This window comes from Poecilia reticulata, chromosome 9 (genome assembly GCF_904066995.2).
Source record: "Poecilia reticulata chromosome 9, P_reticulata-male-v2, whole genome shotgun sequence".
NCBI lineage: Eukaryota > Metazoa > Chordata > Actinopteri > Cyprinodontiformes > Poeciliidae > Poecilia > Poecilia reticulata.
The window spans coordinates 20,494,509-20,515,968 of NC_088838.1; the positions used below are offsets into that span (position 1 = coordinate 20,494,509).

General features: G+C 38.4%; 1 protein-coding gene and 2 long non-coding RNA genes across 3 annotated transcripts; 2 read left to right on the forward strand and 1 right to left on the reverse strand.

Moving 5' to 3' along the window:
* The first annotated feature begins 79 nt into the window (after positions 1–79).
* Positions 80–2,492, forward strand: LOC103470648 (solute carrier family 28 member 3). The gene is made up of 7 exons (XM_081610693.1): positions 80–201; positions 351–428; positions 754–834; positions 945–1,025; positions 1,121–1,246; positions 1,626–1,756; positions 2,157–2,492. The coding sequence occupies exons 2-7, from the start codon at positions 351–353 to the stop codon at positions 2,161–2,163; spliced, it is 504 nt and encodes a 167-aa protein (XP_081466819.1). The 5' UTR covers positions 80–201; the 3' UTR covers positions 2,164–2,492.
* On the reverse strand, positions 2,071–9,022 carry LOC145552813 (uncharacterized). The gene is made up of 3 exons (XR_014088934.1): positions 6,649–9,022; positions 2,398–2,483; positions 2,071–2,328 (listed from the first exon to the last, which is right to left on the reverse strand). It is a non-coding gene; the product is annotated as an uncharacterized LOC145552813 (long non-coding RNA).
* LOC145552812 (uncharacterized) lies at positions 2,517–13,665 on the forward strand. Its single transcript, XR_014088933.1, has 3 exons — positions 2,517–4,784; positions 5,263–5,366; positions 10,101–13,665. It is a non-coding gene; the product is annotated as an uncharacterized LOC145552812 (long non-coding RNA).
* The last annotated feature ends 7,795 nt before the right edge of the window (positions 13,666–21,460 follow it).

A 21,460-nucleotide genomic window follows, 5' to 3' on the forward strand; every position in this document is an offset into this window, starting at 1 on the left:
AGAAATACAGATGCATACAGATGCAGGGTTGGCCCTGCAAGGACTATTAATATATGTTTGACACAAACTATGTGTTGGTTTTAGTGGCCTTGGCACACTTTGATCTGTGGAGTTGGACTACAGCTTGTTTTTTTTGACTTGCTGATACTCAGAACCACATTTGGATTGAGTGCAGTGAGGTGGCTTGGAAAGCAAGCAGAGGTAAAAAAAAAATGTAACTAAATGTTTTAGTTATAATGATTTTACTCTTTGTTTTTACTTTACTTTTTAACTTTTTCTTAAAATACCCAAAACTGAAAGAATGTCACATATTACAAATATTCTACTAATTAAAAATCTCATCCTTGCAGATGTTTCAGTCATTCGCAGATGCTGGATCTCAGTTTGTGTTTGGTGATAGTTACACTGATCACTTCTTTGCCTTTAGGGTAAGATGTAGTAAGATTATCACTGTAACTTCAATATAAGTTCTTGTATCTTTAGGAGCTATTTTTGAATCATCAATAAAGTTGTACTCTTCTTTGACAAAAGAATTGTGTACTGTCTGCAAAACACAGTGAATATACTATATATATATATATATATATATATATATATATATATATACACCATCAGGCACCTCTAATCATAAAAGATGGGTGCTTAAAACATATATATTCTGATTAAGATCAACCCCAGTCTCCAAGACATTAGACCTCATGAGAATACAATAAATCAAGCTGAAGGGAATGTTCCACATGTACCTCCTCACAGGTGATGCCCATCGTGGTATTTTTGAGCTCCGTCATCTCCATCCTCTACTATGTTGGCTTCATGCCCTGGCTCATCTGCAAGGTGAACTAAATATTACATATTTAACATGCTTCTTTCCTAATTATAATGCTTTGTTGTTAGATTATTATTTTGATTTTTTTTTTTATGCCAAAGATTTTGTTCTTTTCCAGATTGGATTTGTAATGCAGGTTATCATGGGGACATCCCCAGCAGAGTCAATGGCTGCAGCTGGGAACATTTTCCTTGGAAATGTGAGCTTCTACTGCTATAAGTAGCAGTCGGTAGCATCATACTGCCTTATTTTAGTGATCTCATTAAACCCAACTTCTATTTTTGTCTCTTTCAGACTGATGCAGCTCTCCTGATTCGTCCTTACATCAGTGAGCTAACTGTCTCTGCGATACACGCTGTGATGTCAGGAGGCTTTGCCAGCATTTCTGGTTCCATTTTGGGAGCATTTATTTCCCTTGGGGTGAGGAAAACATAGTGGTAAAAGGGTGTTCATGAGTAGGTAAAAATTGTCAGAGTTAGGATAGATGTTCATGTTCAGTGCTCCTTCTTCAACTTTCAAATGTTTAAAAAGTCATGAATATCCTAAAAAAAACACCAGGGATTATTTGGAAGAGTATGCATTAACCAATCAATATATGATTGTGAGATCAGGCACGGTCACACTGAGAATGAATCCCCAACTTAAAGTTGTTGTATACATTCAATATATCTAAAAGGTGACTTAATTAACTGTGTTGATTAATTTTTCCCCTGAGATGAAAGATTACCAGTCTTTTTGGCTCAGAGATCAGTTTTGAACTATTTGATTTATGTCTTTTTTCCTGTCTTTGTAATTTCAGGTAGATGCAACACACTTGCCAACAGCAACATTAATGTCTGCTCCAGCTTCTCTGGCCATCGCCAAAATTTTCTGGCCTGAAAAGGAGAAGACCGTTTCAATATTCAATGATGACCTTAAACTGATCAAAGGGTAAGTAAGACCATATTACTAATCAATAAGTATGCAAATACCCAAAAACACAACTGCCAAAATCACAAATGAGATGTAAACGCGTTTTCCTGTCAGACTGATTTGCAGAATTGAATATAGCTTGTTTCTCAATATATGTATTATTGCATGACATATTGTCTTTCTTAATCTCATATTGTCTTTATTCTATTGTAGGAGATTTGAGTATTTTTACCTTCATATTACAATTTAAAGTATAGCAGTAAATGTTTCGAGGTCAATTAATACCAGTATACCAATACATTTTCAGAGACAAGATTGATTAGATTAATTAATCAGATAAAACTACCATATTTTATCTGAACATGGCAGATATGTCTTTCATTTGTTTTAAATGTGTGTTTTTTCTGTGTCCTCAAAGAGAATGAAAACATGCTGGAAGCAGCATCCCAAGGTGCAGCTCGCGCTGTAGGTGTGATAGCAAACATCATTTCCAATATTATTGCCTTCTTAGCCTTGCTTGCCTTTTTCGATGCCGTCCTTTCATGGCTGGGTGGGATGTTTGACTGCCCACAGCTCAGCTTCTCGGTAACCTAAGTGCAGCACAAATACAGACTTTTCACTGAATACATCAGGGATTAACAAGTCTCCCGTCTCTTTACCTGCTCAGCTCATTTGCTCCTATATCTTCATGCCTCTGGCCTATATCATGGGCGTTTCCTGGGAGGACAGTTTCATCGTTGCTGAGCTGATTGGCATAAAGACATTTCTCAATGAGTAGGTATGTGGGTAATTATATTTTAATGTATATATTCATAACAAATCAGAAATCTATGTGCCATGTGGATGTTTAAGCAGAATCAATGATATAACACTGCCAAACGGTCCATGTATTATCTACAATGTCATTATGTGCAATATATATGCTCTTAAATGCAGAGATAATAAGAAGATAATTATCTTGTTTAGTTGTTCTATAAAGTCAATATATGTATTTGAACAATTTTCTGTATTTTAAGTCATTTTACTATTAAATTGGGATATATAACAATGTAAATATTTTGATTCTTGTCACATATATAATGTTAAAGCATATCATTTAAGACAATATATCGGCTTTTACAGCTTGGATCAATGAAAAACTAAAAAATGTATTCATTTTTTTTTTTTTGCATTTTTCTTGCCATAACCATTTTTGAGGGGCTCATCCCTAGACCTTTCTGGACACAGACACTTGCCCCTCAGCAGATCATGAGCACTAGAACTTGAACTTCTCAAACGTCCTACCTCATTCTGCACATTATAGTTGTTAAATTCTGCCTGTAATTTACTTGGTGCTTTATGTTTTTTTTTTTTTTTATGTGATTTTATCTGTTTATATCTTATTTTTCTAGACTAATTATTTTATTGCTTAGGTCCACTCAGAAGCTGTTGCAACCTATGCTTTGTGTGGATTTTCTAACATTGCCTCCCTGGGAATGTCTATTGGAGCGCTATGTGAGTGAGTTACAGAGGCTGTACTCTCAAAAGTCTTGAAATATTTGTCGTGGCAAAAGCTTTTTTTTTTTTTCATAGTGAATTTTTGATTAAAAGTATAATTTGGAAAAATATGGTGAAAATTCTTAATTTTGGGAATTTAACAGGGGGAATTTTTCTCTACACTGCCCTCCCAGCTTCTGCTATATCTGTTTGTATACATTCAATCCAGAATTTTGCTATACTAATTCCAAAATACAGAAACAACAATTAACTTATAACTTGATATAGCTAAGTATTATTAACTGTTATTAGGTATAAATTAGGGATGTGCCAATCAGGTTTTTTCCTGCCGATTCCGATCACACATGAGGGCCGATCACGGCCGATCACCGATACCCATCACATAAATATGAATTTATTTTTATCATAAACACTACCGGTTACATTATGTGGAAAAAAGAACCATGAATTCACATTAATTTAGACAAAAACTTGTTTTTCATAACTTTTTCCAAGAAGAAAACTAAATAAAACAGGCATTCTGCACATTGTACTGCTATCGGTAATACTATCTTTAACAGACTGAAAACATATGAAGGCTCTGAAGAGACTAAATAATGAGTGAAAATAAAACATCTCAACATTGCCAAAAAATTCAAGCATAAAACTTAACATTCAAAGGCAAATACAGGTTCCACTACAATAAACAATCCTGAGTTACTGAATGAAAACTTCCTGATAGCATGGCGGCTAGCTGATTACTGCTAGTTCTGATTGGCTGCTTCTGACTGAGCAGAGTAATTATACAGAACAGGGAGGAGATTGATTCTTTTTTCAGAGATTATCTGTCTCATGTTAGGACAGCAAAAGTTTTAATACGTATGTAAAATTTATTTTTTTAGGTTAGATGCTGCAGCTTTAAAAAGAGGTTTGGTGTGAGAGTCACTACCAGGTGGAGCAGAAGCGGCGCTTTTATGTCATATTAGATTCGTCATGTTGATGCATTTTGACGTGCTTCAATTTTACGCCGCAACAGGCAACTTCCCCATTCACTCAGTGCGATATAGTTCCACAACGCTTGGGATTTGTTGCTGCGCGAAGGAAAGAAAGTGTGAAGGAAAGAGGAGACCAGCTGCACAGGCAGGCTGCGAAATGAGATGCAGGTGATCGGTTTGTGTGATCGGCAACAAGAGACCGTGATCGGCGATCACCGATCATACACTTTTTCACGGAAATCGGCCGATTATGATCGGTGGCAGATCGATCGGCACACCTCTAGTATAAATAAATTGTTCGTCTAAGCTGCTACTACTTAAGAAACTAATTGCTGAAGTATATGACATATTTCTAAGCTTTTGTTTTGATACCTCTGCTGCTTGAATGTCATAGCTTTGTGTTTTATGTTGTAGAATGTTTTGCTCTAGTTCTTCTCGTGAGGTTCTCCTAAAATGTAGCTACTATATTCTTCTAGCTGTCATGGCTCCAAACAGACGATCAGATATTTCCAGATGTGGTCTCAGAGCTTTGACTGCTGGAAGCATGGCCTGTTTTATGACAGCTTGTATTGCTGGTAAATCCTTCATTCACTTCCTAAAAATGGTTCCATTCGGATAACTTTCTATAGCAATAGGGTGACACCTAGTGGTAAATTTAATCATTATCCTCAAATTCACAACTTGTATTAAATGTAGGTTGTTTTTTTAGCTGTTGTCAGAGGGATTTTTGTGTTTCACCCTGATCTAATGTTGCTCAAAGCAGAAAGACTGTAAATGAATTGTGACACTCAGACCTTTGCACACATTTTAAATGACGATGTAACTTTTGCGTCTTGTCAAGGAATTTGTTTAAACCCACTAAAAACATTGACCTCCAAGTTAGTCATTAATTACAAATAAATCTTTTACTGCCTGTTTTTTCCCTGGCTCTCTATTTATGTCATTTTTTTTTAAACTTCCAATTATTATTTTTTTTGTTACAAACAAATAGATTTTTTTTTATGTGCAATATGTTCTCTTTTTTGCTGTTTTACCACAAACTATTTCATCTAGGTATGCTGTTTATTCCTGATTGCCAACACTTTCTGAGCTCAGAGTTCAACAACACCAACCTAACAAACAGCAGCAAACAGCTGCTGCTCTCAGCTGTATAACAGGTATGTAGATGTGTTTGAAACAACTATTTTCTACTTTTTTTTATTTATTTTTTTTACTTTAGATTTCATGAACACAAATAATATTAAGCATCTCTTTGCAGAATTAAAGAACCCTTTAGATTGAGATTATGTTTTCTTGTAAGGAATGTGTGTGAATTTCAGTGTGATGGTGCACAAGCCGTGGAATTATATATTTCATTAGTGATGCTTTAAATATTATTGGTAATATTAAAGATGATGCACACATTAACAGTGCTTTGGTGGACAATTTTTAAATTTCACCCACACTTTATTGTGTTATTGTTCTTCTTGTTTTAGGGTAAGAAGTAGTTGTAGTATTTTGCTGTTGATTTAAAAGAAGGAGTCTATTTTAACATTAATCATCCTTATTATCTTCACCATAGGCCTTTGTTAACTTCTGGGCAGAATATTCCAATAGTATGGTACAGAAAATAGGTATTATTTTTGGCAATGTTATTCTTGTTTGTTGTACATTTATAAACAACCATAATATTTCAATCTGTGAAGACTCACACAGAACAAGCAGCAGTTAGAAAGTTTTGTTTGACTTGGAAGTTTTCTAGAGCTTAGTGTTTAGCTAATCTGCCTTGTAAACCCTTTGTAGTGACTATTTATTCCATTAAAACCTAGAGGATTGCACAAAGGTAATGTTGGACATGTGAAATCAAGAAATGAGGACCGTCCTCCATCCATTAAAAGGAATGCAAAAGCAAAACAGACTGCAAATGAGCCAACAGACCTATCTCAAAACAAATCCGCTTCGATTAATGCCCTAGTAAATTCTAAAGGTTTGCACGTAGTTAATGTTGGACATGTAAAACCAAGAGATGAAAACAGTCCTCTCTTCCTTACAATGATTAAGCAAAACAGACTGCAAATGAGTCACCAGACCTATCTCAAAACAAACCCGCTTCGACTGATGCCTCAGTAAATCCTACAGGTTTGCACATAAAACCGAGAAGAAGACAGTCCTCCCTCCCTTCCTTTGAAGAAATGCAAAAGCAAAACAGACTACAAACGAAGCAAATGAGCCAACAGACCTATCTCAAAACAAATCCTCTTTTACGGGGCCCAAGTAAGCGAAGATGGAGGAAAAACTGATATCTCACAGCTCCTGCAGGTTTAACATTTTTGTTTAAAAAAATTGTGACCTAAATCGGCTAAATAAAAGCTCTATTTAGCTTAAATAATTTGGTGCTAGCCGAAATTTCTCGATAAATGGCGGATAAACTTTGTAAATTCAAGTACGACGGTAGCTCACCAAAGCTAACGGGCGGCTAACACCAGGTCCACGAGACAGCGCACTCCAGAAGGTCCGCTTATCCACGAACACGGAAGCTGACGTGCAAAGAGCCTAGGCTTCATAACATAACCATATAAATTTGTAGTTTTTTTTGTTTTTTGTTTTTGTTCTTCCTTGTGTTTTGAATATACAAGGTCCACTATATGCACTTCCATTTAAAAAGTTTCTCTCAATCGCTTTGGTAGATTTCTCGAATCATCCTCAACATCTGCAATACAGTTAATTCATTTCTCAAAACAATGTGGAGGAAAGCAAAGCACCATGAGTTGCATGAAAAAGCCAGTCTATTTCTCAAAATCCTCAGTTCACCTCTCAAAAATAAAACCTGTGTCAATTTTATACATTACCTCAGAATGGCAAGTCCTTGTTTCACTGTGTGCAGATAAAACCGTCACATTTATAACTCATGTTGTCAATATAACAGTGTACTCTGGCAGTTCTGTTCTAATGTAAACTATGGCTAAAGTTATTAGCTATTTTAAAACTAAAGCTACATATATGCAGTTCTGTAGGAGTTACAGTCAAGTGTCCTTTCTTGGTGAATCCAACAGTTTCCCTTTTTGACCAGTAGGTGTCACTGTTGACATTTAGTTCCCCCTCCACAACATTGACACCTGAGACCACTTGTTAAAGCTCGCTGGTCTGATAGGCAGGCCGATTTTTTAGGAATCCAGCTCATTACCACTAGCCAATGTGATAAAAATCAGTCTGCTCTGGGGAACAAAGAGGAGGGTTTCGAGAGTGCAGTCATAGAAACGCCAAATGACAGTGTCTTCATTAAAAACGGCACAAGCAAAAGGTCAGATGGCTCCCTTCTCGGTGGGCAGGAGGTGCGTTCACATGTGTGAATTTCACACACCCACAGAGAGGGAACATTAAAATCAGCCATCAGAGACTGACACATGGGGCATTTTCGGTCTCAGTGTTTCCATGTGTCCTCTGTGAATAAAAAAAGAACTCATCGTGTTAATATTTAATTATGAGAGGGGGAAAAAAAACTGAATTTTAAACATGAGATATATGGAAAACACCATACTTTTGTATTGTTTTGCTGTTTTGTTTGTTGCTGGCACATTTAATCCTATGATTCATATAATTCATATAATTTTATGATCAAATCACTGCAAACCATTTTCAGAGCATTTGGTTTTTGACACCAGTTGAGCTCCTTCTGTTTGAATTGGAAGAGCACATGACTGAATATCTCTCTACCAAAACAGACAGCTCAAATATAAAAGAACTGACAAATTAAACTTTTAATATGTGTTTTGTTATAATTAGGAAAGAAAATGTTGATAAAAGACAATAAAAATAGTACTGCATAGATATTATTTTTCATATGTTGCTTGTCCTTGGATGATTTGCTCACGCTTGCTTTGTGAGGATTTGCATATCAAAAAGATTCCCTATGAAGTTTTTGAATAAGCACGCCAGAGAAAATGGGTACAAAGAAGAATGAAATATGCCTTAAATAGAAAAGTTAAGCCAATTAGTACCTTTAGTGCTAAAAGATTAAAAAAACTGACTGAAAAAAGGAGGATGAAATTTCTCAGCCAAGTCGTTACTCTGTGGTTCATTATTTAAATCTTGCTAAAGTCTGCTGTCAGAACCTTTTTACTAATAGCAGCAATTTGTCTGGATAGTTCCTATAATTGTCTTTTCTCTGTGTTGTTTTTTTTTATCACAGTGAAGCCACAGGTGAAAGGGAAGTGAAAGATCTTAAAAACATGTCAAGGAATACATAAATAACAAATTGAAGAAGTGTTGGGAACAAGTAGAAGTCAAGTTCAAAAACTGTCAGGGCTATTGGTAAATGTCATTGTGTGAATACATCAAAGCCTATGCTTCTACTACTCCTCAATTATGACCTATGTCAAGTAACCAGTTTGTTTTTTTTTTGTTTTTTTTACTGAAGTTTGATTTGGCCAGGTGTTTCTATTTAGCTGTGACTCCTTCCTGTGGAAAGGCCTACAACCTAACTATTGCCACCAATAGCCTGCGGGAACCTAGAAAGGACTGCAGGACCACCAGTGCTTTTGTATTTTCTACTCTGTCATCCCCAGTCATTTGAGGTTCTGCTGGAGGTTTCTTATTTTTAAAGGAGAGTTTTGCTGTCCACTGCCACCACATGCATGCTCACTACAAAGGGATATCACCAAAGACTCATAAACCATAAAGTACATCTATCCATATTCATGGAAAGGCTTAATTCATATTAATGTGCTTACTCCAAATTTAACTATATACAAAGCTGCCTTTTATCCTAAAATCTGCTTAATATCACCACTTTATGAAGCAAATACAGGAGAAAAGGCAGACAGTCAGGACACCTGATCACTGTCTCACGTTTTGTGCGTAACAAACACTAAGTGATCCTAACTACATCTTTAATTGCTCGTTGACACGTAATTACATGGACGTGTCCTTGCACAGAGTGAGAAATTAATCAGGAGAATCCCTGACAAATGTGTGCAGACAAAGAGATGATATGCATCCTTAATTGTGTCTAATAGGTTTATGACATGTTTCTCATCAGTGGATTATGCAAAAAGAAAAAAAAGCGGTAATTATGTTCTTCAGATGAACATCATTTACACAGACAACTTTATATTAAAAAGGAAATTTAAACTAAAACAAAATGTTTTACAGTCAATTGCCCTTCACATTTATTTATTTACACTACAGTTATCAGTATTGGCTACATATATGAAATATTATTGTTTAATTATATGATTCTACCAACTCAAACAATAAATAATTCAGATGTCAATGTACTTTGATAAGGAGTTTGTCTTGATATTTAAGAACCTTTAAAACTTTAGTCAAAAAATTCTGTTTAGACATTTCAATTTGTTTTTAATGCACAGTATCTTGTTTCATGGATCAGAACCAGGTTTTAAGTAGAGTTTTGAAATACAAAAAAGGAGCAAGAGACAAAGAAATAAAACAGCCAATTTATCAAAAAGTCGATGTTCCCCTTGAATAATACCTATAACGTTTTGACCAGTTCATGGAAAGCCTGTTTGAGTTCAAATGTCATTTTCATAAATATCAAAATCTGCTTTTTGCTTATGTTTCCTCTTGCATTTTGAAGCTCTGCTGACTGTGTGGGTGTGATCCAGCAGTGTGAAATGCAAATATTTGTAAAACTTTCATCAGGAGGTCAAGATTTTAACCAGGTTCAACATGTTTTTGCTTGTTTGTTTGTTTTGTTTTTTTTACATATTTATTTTATAAACTACAAATTTTTTTTATTATTTGTTTACATTTTTAATGGATGACACCTGATTGGCATTGAAGCAGCATCCATATTTTATTCTGTCTGAAGACAGAGCATCTTGATCACAGATTTGCACACTTGGTAAATATGTGCTAAAAAAATCTAAATAAGTTTTGTAGTTTTATTGCAGTAACTGTCGCAGCTGCTGCTGAGCTGTAACCACTCACACCTGATCGTCATCACCCGGATCCCCAGCTGCTGCCATATAAGGACGGATCTTCCCCCTGCACGGCGTCAGATTGTTGTGAAACCCTCAGCGGTAACACTTTCAGGCCTGCTGTAGTAACTTGAGCTAACTGCCCAGTAACTAACCTGTCTGTCTCTTCCTTCTGCCTAGTTGCCTCTCCTGTCCCTGATCCTGACCCCCACCTCTGGTTTTGGACCTCCCGGCTTCGACCCCCTGTCTGTCTGACCCTGAGATCTGGAACCTGTTTTGACCTGGATTTGGACCCGCTGGCTCTGACCCCCCTGTCTGTCTGACCCCGAGATCTGGAATTGCCTGACCCTGATTTGGATTCCCTGGTTCTGACCCCGGCCTGTCTGACCAAGAAATAGTTTATCTCCTAAACACCTGTTTTTGTATTCGCTGTTCAGTCCCTGCATCCATCAGTTCCTGAACGTGACAGTAACAATATCCCAAACAAAAAATAAATCTTATTTGAATCTTAACACGTTCATCAAACAAGTTAAAAAATAATCTCAAGTTAATGAATAAATCAATTGTTCTTAACAAAATCAACAGTGTCACAACCAGCAGCACTCTTAGCATAAAATATTTTGCAGCTGGACAATGCTAATACTGTTTGAATTTTGTCAGAATAGCTGTGCAACAACTCTGTTATTTGTAACTAATGCAGGAATGTTTTCACCTCCATCTGCAGAAGCTAAATTATCGCTTGCAGCATTGAACTCTACCCTGTCATATTGTTTTGCAATCAAATTGTTTTTATTCTATTTATATTTATCGTTTTCTGTCCAAACCGCCAAGCAGTATTTTACCGTGAAATGAGAAATGAAATTTAAATTATATTATATTCAATCATTTTCTACTGGTGGAAAAATGAATGTGACTGAAATAAGTGTTACATGTTTCAAACTTCAACAGAGAGACCCAGGACTTTCTGATTCCTTGAAGTATACCTGTGATGAGGCCCATTTCATTTAGCCACAAAATTAAAAAGACCAAAACATGCAAAACGTATCAAGTAACAGTTACAGGAAAAATAGCAACTTGGCCTCTGCAGACAGAGCGATAATGTAAAGGTCTGAATTCAGTGGAACTGTGGCAGACAAAGCTGTACGAGGAAGACCAAAGGTTATTCAGCCAGCAAACACTTTGAGGAAAATTATGACGGAGGAGAACCAGGTCTTCACAACTAAAAATGACAGTAATGTTAATGGGAGCAACTGAAAAACAAAAATAAAATGTTAATCTTAAAACTCTGAGCTGCATCTTCAGAGGCCCTGAAAAGAGGGAGGTGTAGATGAAACTGAAAGTAAATGAAAGGCTTTTAAAGACGGATGTATTTAGGGTTTCTTCATCTCAAAAGTGAAGTGAGTACGGATTATCGTCACTCAAAAGTTGTTTAATATTTGGTTCCTTCAGTAAAAGGATATAAACACTACGTATTTCGACCTTATCAGCATTATAAATGCACATATACATATATTTTTTGCAGTGTATATCTGTAAGTTTCTTCCTGACAAAAACAACCAATGATAACTAAATGTATCATTGACACATTTACTCATAAAGGAAATTTATTTGAAAGAATAATCAAACGTTTTATTGTTGTTATTGTTATTTTTTTTGTTTAGTTTCTACATTCCTAACAAGATGATGGAGATAATCTCCTCCAGGTCAGGGGTAACGTTGGTGCTCCTTAAATGGTTTAGCCGGAGCTGCATTCAGACTCTTATTTGCAATTAGTTCTCAGAAACAGTGCAGCCTTGCTCTCCTTTAACAACACAAATCTGAAACAGCTTCTGGGAAAAACCTCTGCTGAGAGACAGTTTTATGACTAAATGTGTGTTTAGCCGCATGTGCCCTTCATCCCATGTGCTTTCACCCCTGCTGAGAGTGCTCACACACACACACACACGCAGCGGTTGCACTGAAACACACATTCACAAGTGTGTGCTTGCTGACCAAAGCCCAAGCTTGTCAGTCACACACACACGCGCTCCCTGGAGGCCAGGCGGGTGGTCTGGCTGGGATAGAGATGGACACATGCTGGGATCATAGCTGCCATGTGTGATTCAAATTTCTCCTTACTTTCTCTCCGTCTTTCTATCCTCCTCTCATTCGTCCTTCTCTTATCACCAGCGCTGTCCTCCCACCTCTGCCTGCTGTGTTTATGGTCCTGCGACTTTAAAAACCTTGACTCTGTCAAACATATTCTGCACACCAACTCTCCAGCCAACTGTTCCTGAAACCCATACAGGCAATTAGACACTTGCGATTAAAATCTGGGGGATTTTTTTTTTGCAACTCTTTGCTCTCTCTCTTTCTCTCTATCAAAGAATCATGTGTTTTCTGCCTTGATCCCAGACTCCACTCCTTCCTTCTGTTCTTGGGTACCAAACTCCTCATTACTCTAATTTAGAGGAAAGGCTGCTCCCCCCGCACATCTCCCCTCCTCTCTAATGGGTTCTGGAGGCCTGAAGAATATCAAGTGCTGCTTAATTCTTTAATTCTATTCAGCCTTTACATTCACACCATCCCTCCACCAGCTCTTCGGTCCCTTTTTTCATCAATTTGTGTCCCATTTAGTATCCCAAAAGAGCAGCTACTAAAACATGTTTTTTTTTTTAAATGGAGAAGGAGAGAGATGTAAGTTTTAAAAGCATATCAAAGCATCACATCCCGTCCCTCTTCATGCATGCTGTTGTTCCTGGTATCCAACAAGTGTTTACATGTTGTTGCCGCTGCTCATGCTCCACTGAATGTGTACTTATTTAACCCTATCGTTTCGCTGAAATAGGCCGATCTCCATGGTGACGGTAGCAACAGAGAGCAGGTGGAGGGCCCTTGAGGATGCATTAGGACCTTCTTGCGATGAGCAGGATGCATCTTCACTGTGAGCTGAACTCTGCATCTGGGCCCCGTTTCAAGGGCCTGAGCAGGGTTCATTGTCTCGGCCTGAAAGAGCCGAGACAATTTCATGCCAAGTCAGTCACTTGGCATGAAAAACTCAACTCGGAGCAATCTAAATGATCCGGTTACTTTGATTAGGAAGCAAAACTTTTACATCGTGTACGAACTTTACATCGGGGGGAAAAGAAAATTATAAATAGTAGTTGAAGTACAACTGAACACTCTAATCAAGGACTGTATGCTTTAAAACCTACCCTTGAAAAGTAGACGAAAACAGCTGAACTGTGGTCAATAGAGTCCTTTTAAAGCAAGATATTTAATGAGTTTTACATGGTACATGTTCCTTTTTAAAACAGTTGAATGTCCATTGAATTTGATGCAAAAATGTGCCATTCATTAAAAAAAAAGTAACAAGGAAAACATTTACATTAATGAGATATACACTAGATACTATATGATGACGCCTTCAAAATATGAATAAAGAAAAATATTTAATTAATTGTCCTGTGATGGTCTGGCAATCTGTCCAAAGCATAGCCCATCTCTCGCTTTTTATTTATTTATTCAAAGTAAATTTTTTTAATACATTTTGTTGATGTTTTTAACCTTTTGAGATTTGTCTGCAGTTTTCATTGTGCATCAGTTTACTTTTATATTTAAAAACATCCTGTATGAAGCTGCGCTGCAGGGTAGGGAGACGCAATCTTATCATACAAAGAGCTATTTCTGCCGCTTCCCTCTTCATTTCAAATTTTGCCTTGAGCCAAAGAACCAAGTAAGAACACAATAAAGAATGTTTTTTTGTACACATAAATAAGTATGTCTATCTTCAAGTGAAATGATAAAAAGTGCAATCATGCAGAGAAAAATAAAGCATAAACATTTTTATATAGATCTTTAACCTTCTTAATTTCCATGACAGTTTTTGTGTTTTTAAATTATATTTTGCGTGCAACTGGAGTACCGAGACAGCAGCTATACATTCACAGGAAAAACATGAAAACTCCATGCAGAAAAACCTCAGGAGTCAAACCCATTACCTTCTTCCTCCAAGTCGGCTGTGCCACTGTGCAGCCCTCATTTATTTTTCTCAACATGCTATTTTTATTGTATTAGCATTGCAATTTGAAATTAGCCATCAAAATACAAAAGGTCACAGATCACATCACCTCCACAAAATAAAACAAAAAGCTATAATTAAAAAAGAAACAAAAAGAACATATTGTAACGTGTCAAAAAATAGTTTTCTTCTCACCAGCAAAAAGTGAATAAGACTAAGACTGTCCCATGACTCACCACAGATATTTGGCTTTTTTTTTTTTTTTTTTTTTTTGCTTTAGCAAAGTTATTTTTAAAAAGGAATATAAAGGAAAACAAAACTTTGTGTCTGTGATCTGTTCCTGAGGTCACCGACTAGAGCTTGAATAACTAATACACAAGAGACCACAGCCTGTCAGTCTGAAGCCTGAGCCAAATATACAGCTTTCAGAAACAAACAGAACGTTGGATTTATGGCAGCACTATCTCTATCAATCACTTTGTTCTCAGCCCAGAAACACAACTAAAGTGAACAGCACAGAGTCAGTAGCACTTTCTTTCTATGGATAAAAAATAAAATAAAAATAAAAAGATTACACAAAGCTAATGTCACTAAATTTGTCCAGGAAAGAAACACTGCTAAACGGAAGCATGTAGTAAGACGTATTTTCTAAAGACAAGAGAAACAATGATACATGGAGTTAAACACATAAAACCCATGGGTGCTTTTTATGGAAGAGAAATACAAATAGACACAGAGTTAATAGCAGGATTACTTCTTTAAATCTTTAGCACTTAAAAGAACAGCACTGAGGCAGGACTGCATTGAAAAAAAGTTAAGACACGTGAAAAGAAAGATAGAGAATACATATAATGTTAAAGGTAGAAAAAGCTCTGTCAATTATTCTGTCCAGGAAAGTCACTTGTTAGACTGAGCTGGTTTTCCACGTCATACTAAATCATCCACTCAATCTGAATGCACAATGTTATAATTTGCATGGCTATGATTGACTGAATGATTTAGTTGATCTGAAAAGCATTTAGATCAAATTAGATCTATATATTTTGTTCTATGATTTGACCTTACATAATGCCATAAGATGATTGTTGAGAATTGGGGGTCTATCATTGTCTTAGATCATTGAATTGCTGGAAATTCACAATTACTGACTGTGTGGTCAGTGGCGCAGTTGGTAGAGCTGTTGCCTTGCAGCAAGAAGGTTCTGGGTTCGATTCCCAGCCCCAGTCTTTCAGCATGGAGTTTGCATGTTCTCCCTGTGCATGCGTGGGTTTTCTCCGGGTACTCAGGTTTCCTTCCACAGTGCAAAAACATGACTGTCTGGCCTCTCCAAATTGTCCCTAGGTGTGAGTGTGTGTGCATGGTTGTGTTACCCTGTGACAGACTGGCGACCTGTCCAGGGTGAACCCCGCCTCTTTCCCGGAACGTTAGCTGGAGATAGGCACCCCCTCCCGACCCCACCAAGGGACAAGGGTGTAAAGAAAATGGATGGATGGTTGTGTGGTTATAAACTTGAACAATTAAAAGTCTGCATGATTTTGTCAATGTTTTCAGCTATTATTTATAAAATGTTCAAAAAGTCTCTACATCATAAGTGAAAGTGCTTTGAAACATATGCTAAGCTACATTAACTTTGCTGTATTTTCTTTTCCTAAGATCTATAATTCATTATGAAATCAAACCCTAAAAAAATATATACTCAAATATATTCAATATAGCGTTTCTAACTAAACTGCTTCTAACTAAAAAAAGAAACAAGTGAGATTGTCACCATATTGTCTTATAAATGGCAACATTAATTCCTTCGTTGTGTCTCTATTATAACATGGAGAAATTATAACTCCTTCTCTGTGCTATGTTCCTCACTTCCCACATCCTGTCACTTTCTCCTCATGCCATCCATCATCAGGAAACACCTCTTCATTTTCCTTCTGCTTTTTTCTCAACTTTGTCTGCTTTCTCCGGCCACCCTCATCACACATCCATGAAAATTCTTCCCTTGTCTTTCAGTTCTCCTTCTTAATGCCTTAAACTCAATCAAAATGGGTTTCGGAGTGAAAAGCATTCCAGTTTTCCTCGGCAACTGATTATTTAATTGAGTAGCCTGTCAGAGACGGAGCAAAGAGGAGGGGCAGTTTAATTATAACTTTTCAAAGGCACTAATGCATGCTGTTGAACTTTTGTTTTGACCTGTGCAAACTGCAGCGGAGGAATGATTCTCGGAAAAATCTTGAACAAACCATTAATCAGAAACAAAAGATTGTGTTGCTTTAAGGAAGCAGAGAAAAAATACATAATGATTGCCCCTAATGTTAAAATTGGATTCATTCTTTTGCAGATTCAAGCAGACTTCATGGAGAACTTGGTGATATACAAAGATGAATTTCTGGCATCAATAGAAAAACAAATGTGGTTACAGGGCAAGACATTTGCAAGAGTGTGATAATGCATTCTAATGGGCGAGCAACAGTTATCATCCAGCTGGACCATTTCTGATCTGATCCATTAATACAACTTGATTATGTCCCTTTAGGCACCCAAGATTTGTTATCTATGTGTGAATGGGCATAAATTAACTACTGATTTTTGATTGTTTAAATTTGCTTGCTTAAGTAACTTGCAATTATTTTCGTATTTACTTTTACACATTTGTGCGTTTCTGTATGTGTGACTGCAGATGAACAGAAACTAAACTGAGAAAAAGAACTGAGGTTTAATAACTGATTAAATTCACCGGCCTTTTCAAAATTAACATAACAGTAAACTATTCAGAAGAAACCAAAATTGACCCAAAAGTACTAAATCCAACTCTCCTGGAGGAAGTGCTTGTAAAGGAATATTTACTATTATGGAGCATATTTCACTTGACTTTACTGACAAGGAGAAGCTATTTGTGACCATCTTTGTCATTTAACAATTATTCATCTTCATGAATTCAAGTTTTAGACCAAAATGTCATTGTTTGTGAGTCTTTGCGTTTTGTTTCTCACTTTGGTTTTGTGTTTGTATCCCTTCGGGTTGTTGGGGTAACTCAGCGTTCAGGATATGATTTACTCTTTGCTTGTCTTTCTCAGTTTGTTTTTGTTTTTCTGTGCTATTTGAGTTTATTCATGTTTGCATTAGACTTCAGTTTGAGGGTTCGTCAGGTACTTTGTGCTCTATTCTGTTCCTTCCTGTAAGCTTCCTGTTTATTTAGGTACTCCATTCTGTTAACTGAATAGTTCTCATGACAATGAATCACCTCCTCAGCATCTGTAACCTCCTTGTCAGATCATTCCAGAGCATGTCGTTTTCCATGCTGGGTTACCTGCATCCCTCTCCCTGTTGCTTTGCTCTTCCAGTCAGATGTTCTTTAGTTCCTCTCATGCCTGTGTAATAATAAATATTAAGAAAAAATATATATATTTAAAAAATATACTAAAACATTTCTTGAAAGCATTATTGGACATTGTTGAAAAGTTCATTTATTTCAGTAATTAATTCCTTTTGCAGATTTGTTTTCTGAGGACGTATCAAGAATGCAACATGAAAAAAACAGTGATGTAACATTTAGACACCTTATGACACCTGCATGTTCAACATTAGGATGTTTAATACGTATGTAGATGTATAAGAAAATAATCAAGCAACATGTAATAAAGAATGCTGAGGACTAAATTGGAAACTTCATTAATTGTTTAAATATAAATAAAAAATATTCAATTGTCACATAACCTTTTTCTGCACAGAAGCTCACTGCTAACCACCGAATAATTTCTCTTTCCATCTCACCTTGTAGTCTTTTCTAATGGATCTCATTTCCTCTTACTTCCATCTTTCTCCCCATGCGGTTTCCTGATGTTAACCTTTCATTTCATTTCCTGCATCTTGTATTGAAGTCATCTCTTCTAATAAACACGCAAATAAATTAAAATCTTAATGGTGTATATGACTGCAAGGCATTTGTCTGGTCTAATGAGCAGTGGCTAATAACCAATCAACATCTGCAATCTCTCAGGCCTTGATGAATTTTGGCAGGTTTTCTGTGACCGTGTGTCCAATCCACTCGTCCCCCATGTTTTTTGTCGTCGTCGGAGAGTCTCGCTGACCCGATCGGAACATAAGATCGATGCACCATCTGTCTTCCGTCCGTCCACTGTGGTCTTTTTCAGCTCTCTATTGTCTTAATATGAACTGAAGCTACAGAACAGGGCTTCGGGATGTTCAAGAGGTGTAAGGGCAAAGTAAATGCACTCTGCACAGCTTGTCAAATTACTGTCCTAATGGCCAGCCTGACAGGCTGCCTCTGTTCTGAAGAAAGAAAGGACAAGTGGAGGGGAGCGAATAATTCTCTCTCCTGTCATAGCAAAATCATCCATTCATGTCTTTATATAGTACCTCTGTTTCTTTTCTTTTAAGCCCTGAATCTCAAGTGCATCATGCTCATATTGAAATGGTAGTAATGACTTGGTGGTACGGGAGCAGAATGTGGGGAGAGGGGGCAGCTGCATTGTTGGCCTGTCAATCGTTTGTCTTCACGCTTTCAAAGCCACTTTGTTAATGGGACTTCCTATTAAGTCTAGTTAATCATTCACTTGAGTCATCCATAAGAGGTTGAGCACCGGATTAATGGTTTTGCCATAACTGAAATAGGACATCTTCAAAAATAATTGTGATCTTTTCATGTGATTCTCCTGACATTTACTGTAAAGAAGATTCCATAGATTAATGTGATTCATTTTTCTTTTCCCTCATTAGATTTTACTTTGTTAGGCGATGATTAGGTCAAACCTTTATTTTATTTTAAGGCCACAGCAAAATTATATAAGAAATACGGAGGTGCAGATGTACAACTACCATTGCAGCGTCGCTTTTCTTTACAGTGTGCTTCCATTTATTTATATGTTTATAATCTTACACAATTAGCACCGTCCACGGTGGAATAACAACTATCTTGATTTATGATTCGGAAAAGTCTGAGTCTGGTTTTTATTGCATTTATTGTCCTAAATGACAAACCTAATATTAAAAATGAAATAAAAAAAAAGAAGAAAGGTTGAAAGACTGTGGTAATTCCTTTCTTTTGATCACAAAGGCGATCAATATGTCTCATCCAACTTATTTTATGCCATCCATCCATCCATCCATCCATCCATCCATCCATCCATCCATCCATCCATCCATCCATCCATCCATCCATCCATCCATCCATCCATCCATCCATTTTCTTCCGCTTATCCGGGGTCGGGTCGCGGGGGCAGCAGCTTCAGAAGGGAGGCCCAGACTTCCCTCTCCCCAGCCACTTCTTCCACCTCCTCCGGGGGAACCCCAAGGCGTTCCCAGGCCAGCCGAGAGACATAGTCCCTCCAGCGTGTCCTATGTCTTCCCCGAAGCCTCCTCCCGGTGGGACATGCCCAGAGCACCTCACCAGGGAGGCGTTCAGGAGGCGTCCTTACCAGATGCCCGAGCCACCTCAACTGGCTCCTCTCGACTTGAAGGAGCAGCGGCTCTACTCTGAGTACCCCCGGAAGACCGAGCTTCTCACCCTATCTCTAAGGGGTGAGAAGCTTAGAGATGGGGTGGGCTATCTGATGGGCTGGGCTGCCACCGCAGAGTGGCAGCCCAGCCACCCTGCGGAGGAAACCCATTTCGGCCGCTTGTATCCATGATCTCGTTCTTTCGGTCATGACCCAGAGCTCATGACCATAGATGAGGGGAGGGATGTAGATCGACCGGTAAATTGAGAGCTTCGCTTTTTGACTCAGCTCTCTCTTCACTATGACAGACGGGTACAGCGCCCGCTTTACGGCAGATGCTGCCCCAATCCGCCTGTCGATCTCACGCTCCCTTCTTCCCTGATTCGTGAACAAGATCCCCAGATACTTAAACTCCTCCACTTGAGGCAGGACGACCCCCCTGACCCAGAGAGGCACTCTACCCTTTTCCGGCTCAAGACCATGGCCTTGGATTTGGAGGCACTGAGCCTCATCCCGGCCGCTTCACACTCGGCTGCAAACCGCTCCAGCGAGAGCTGCAGATCACGATCTGATGAAGCCAACAGGACCACATCATCTGCAAAAAGCAGAGATGCGATCCTAAGGCCACCACCAAAACGGATCCCCTCAACACCCGGAGTCCTACAGGCCAAAAAGGCCCGATAGGACTCCTTCTTCAGCTTGATAGCATCCCTCACCAAAGGTGTCCACCAACGGGTTCGAGGGTTGCCGCCGCGACACGCACCAACAACCTTGCGGTCGCAGCTCTGATAAGCCACCTCGGCAATGGAGGCACGGAACATGGTCCACTCAGACTCAACGTCCCCCACATCCCCCGGAACATGTTCGAAGTTCTGCCGGAGATGGGAGTTAAAGCTCCGTCTCACAGGGGACTCCGCCAGACATTCCCAGCAGACCCTCACTACACGTTTGGGCCTGCCAGGTCTGGCCGTCTTCCTCCCCCACCACCGGAGCCAACTCAACACCAGTTAGTGGTCAGTGGACAGCTGCGCACCTCTCTTCACCCGAGTTTCCAAGACATACGGTCGCAGATCCGATGAAACAATGACAAAATCGATCATCGAAGGTGATCCTGGTGGTGTTCTGGTGCCAAGTGCACATATGGACGCCCTTATGCCTGAACATGGTGTCCGTGATGGACAATCCGTAACGAGCACAGAAGTCCAACAACAGAACACCACTCGAGTTCAGATTGGGGGGGCCGTTCTCCCCAACCACGCCCCTCCAGGTCTCACTGTCATTGCCCATTTGAGCGTTGAAGTCCCCCAGTAGAACAAGGTAGTCCCCAGGAGGGGCACTCTTCAGTACCCCCTCTAAGGACTCCAAGAAGGGTGGGTAATCTGAACTGGGGGGCAACAAGTACGCCCACTTCCGCCCGGCACCTCTCACTGTGGGCAACTCCAGAGTGGAAGTACATCCAGGCTGCACTTTGCCTGGTTCCTCACCTAGGACCTGTCTGCCTTGGGTGACCCTAACAGGGGCATAAAGCCCCAGACAGCATAGCTCCTATGATCATTGGGACACTCAAACCCCTCCACCACGATAAGGTGGCAACCCAAGGAGAGGAGACTTATTTTATGCATAAAATCTAATCTGCTCTAAACCCATCTGCCATCGTTAAATCATGTTTAAGCCTTGTAATAATCAAATGACCAAAATATTTCATTTTGACTTTTGTGAAGTAGCTTTAGCAGTTTCTTTACATGTGAATAATAAATAACATCATTTATGCTCTGAGTCTAATGATCAGTTGATCTACATAGTTTAATGCTGTTTATAATCCATGTGTTTTAGATCTAAAAAACTAGAACACAGCTGGTTTAGAACTGTTTGAATTCACC

Bases quoted from the DNA above. Each gene is read 5' to 3' on its own strand.
- LOC103470648 (XM_081610693.1), top strand. From the start codon at position 351: ATGTTTCAGTCATTCGCAGATGCTGGATCTCAGTTTGTGTTTGGTGAT. The intron at 835-944 runs GTGAACTAAATA...GTTCTTTTCCAG, and splicing joins TGCCCTGGCTCATCTGCAAG to ATTGGATTTGTAATGCAGGT. The intron at 1,247-1,625 runs GTGAGGAAAACA...TTGTAATTTCAG, and splicing joins GAGCATTTATTTCCCTTGGG to GTAGATGCAACACACTTGCC.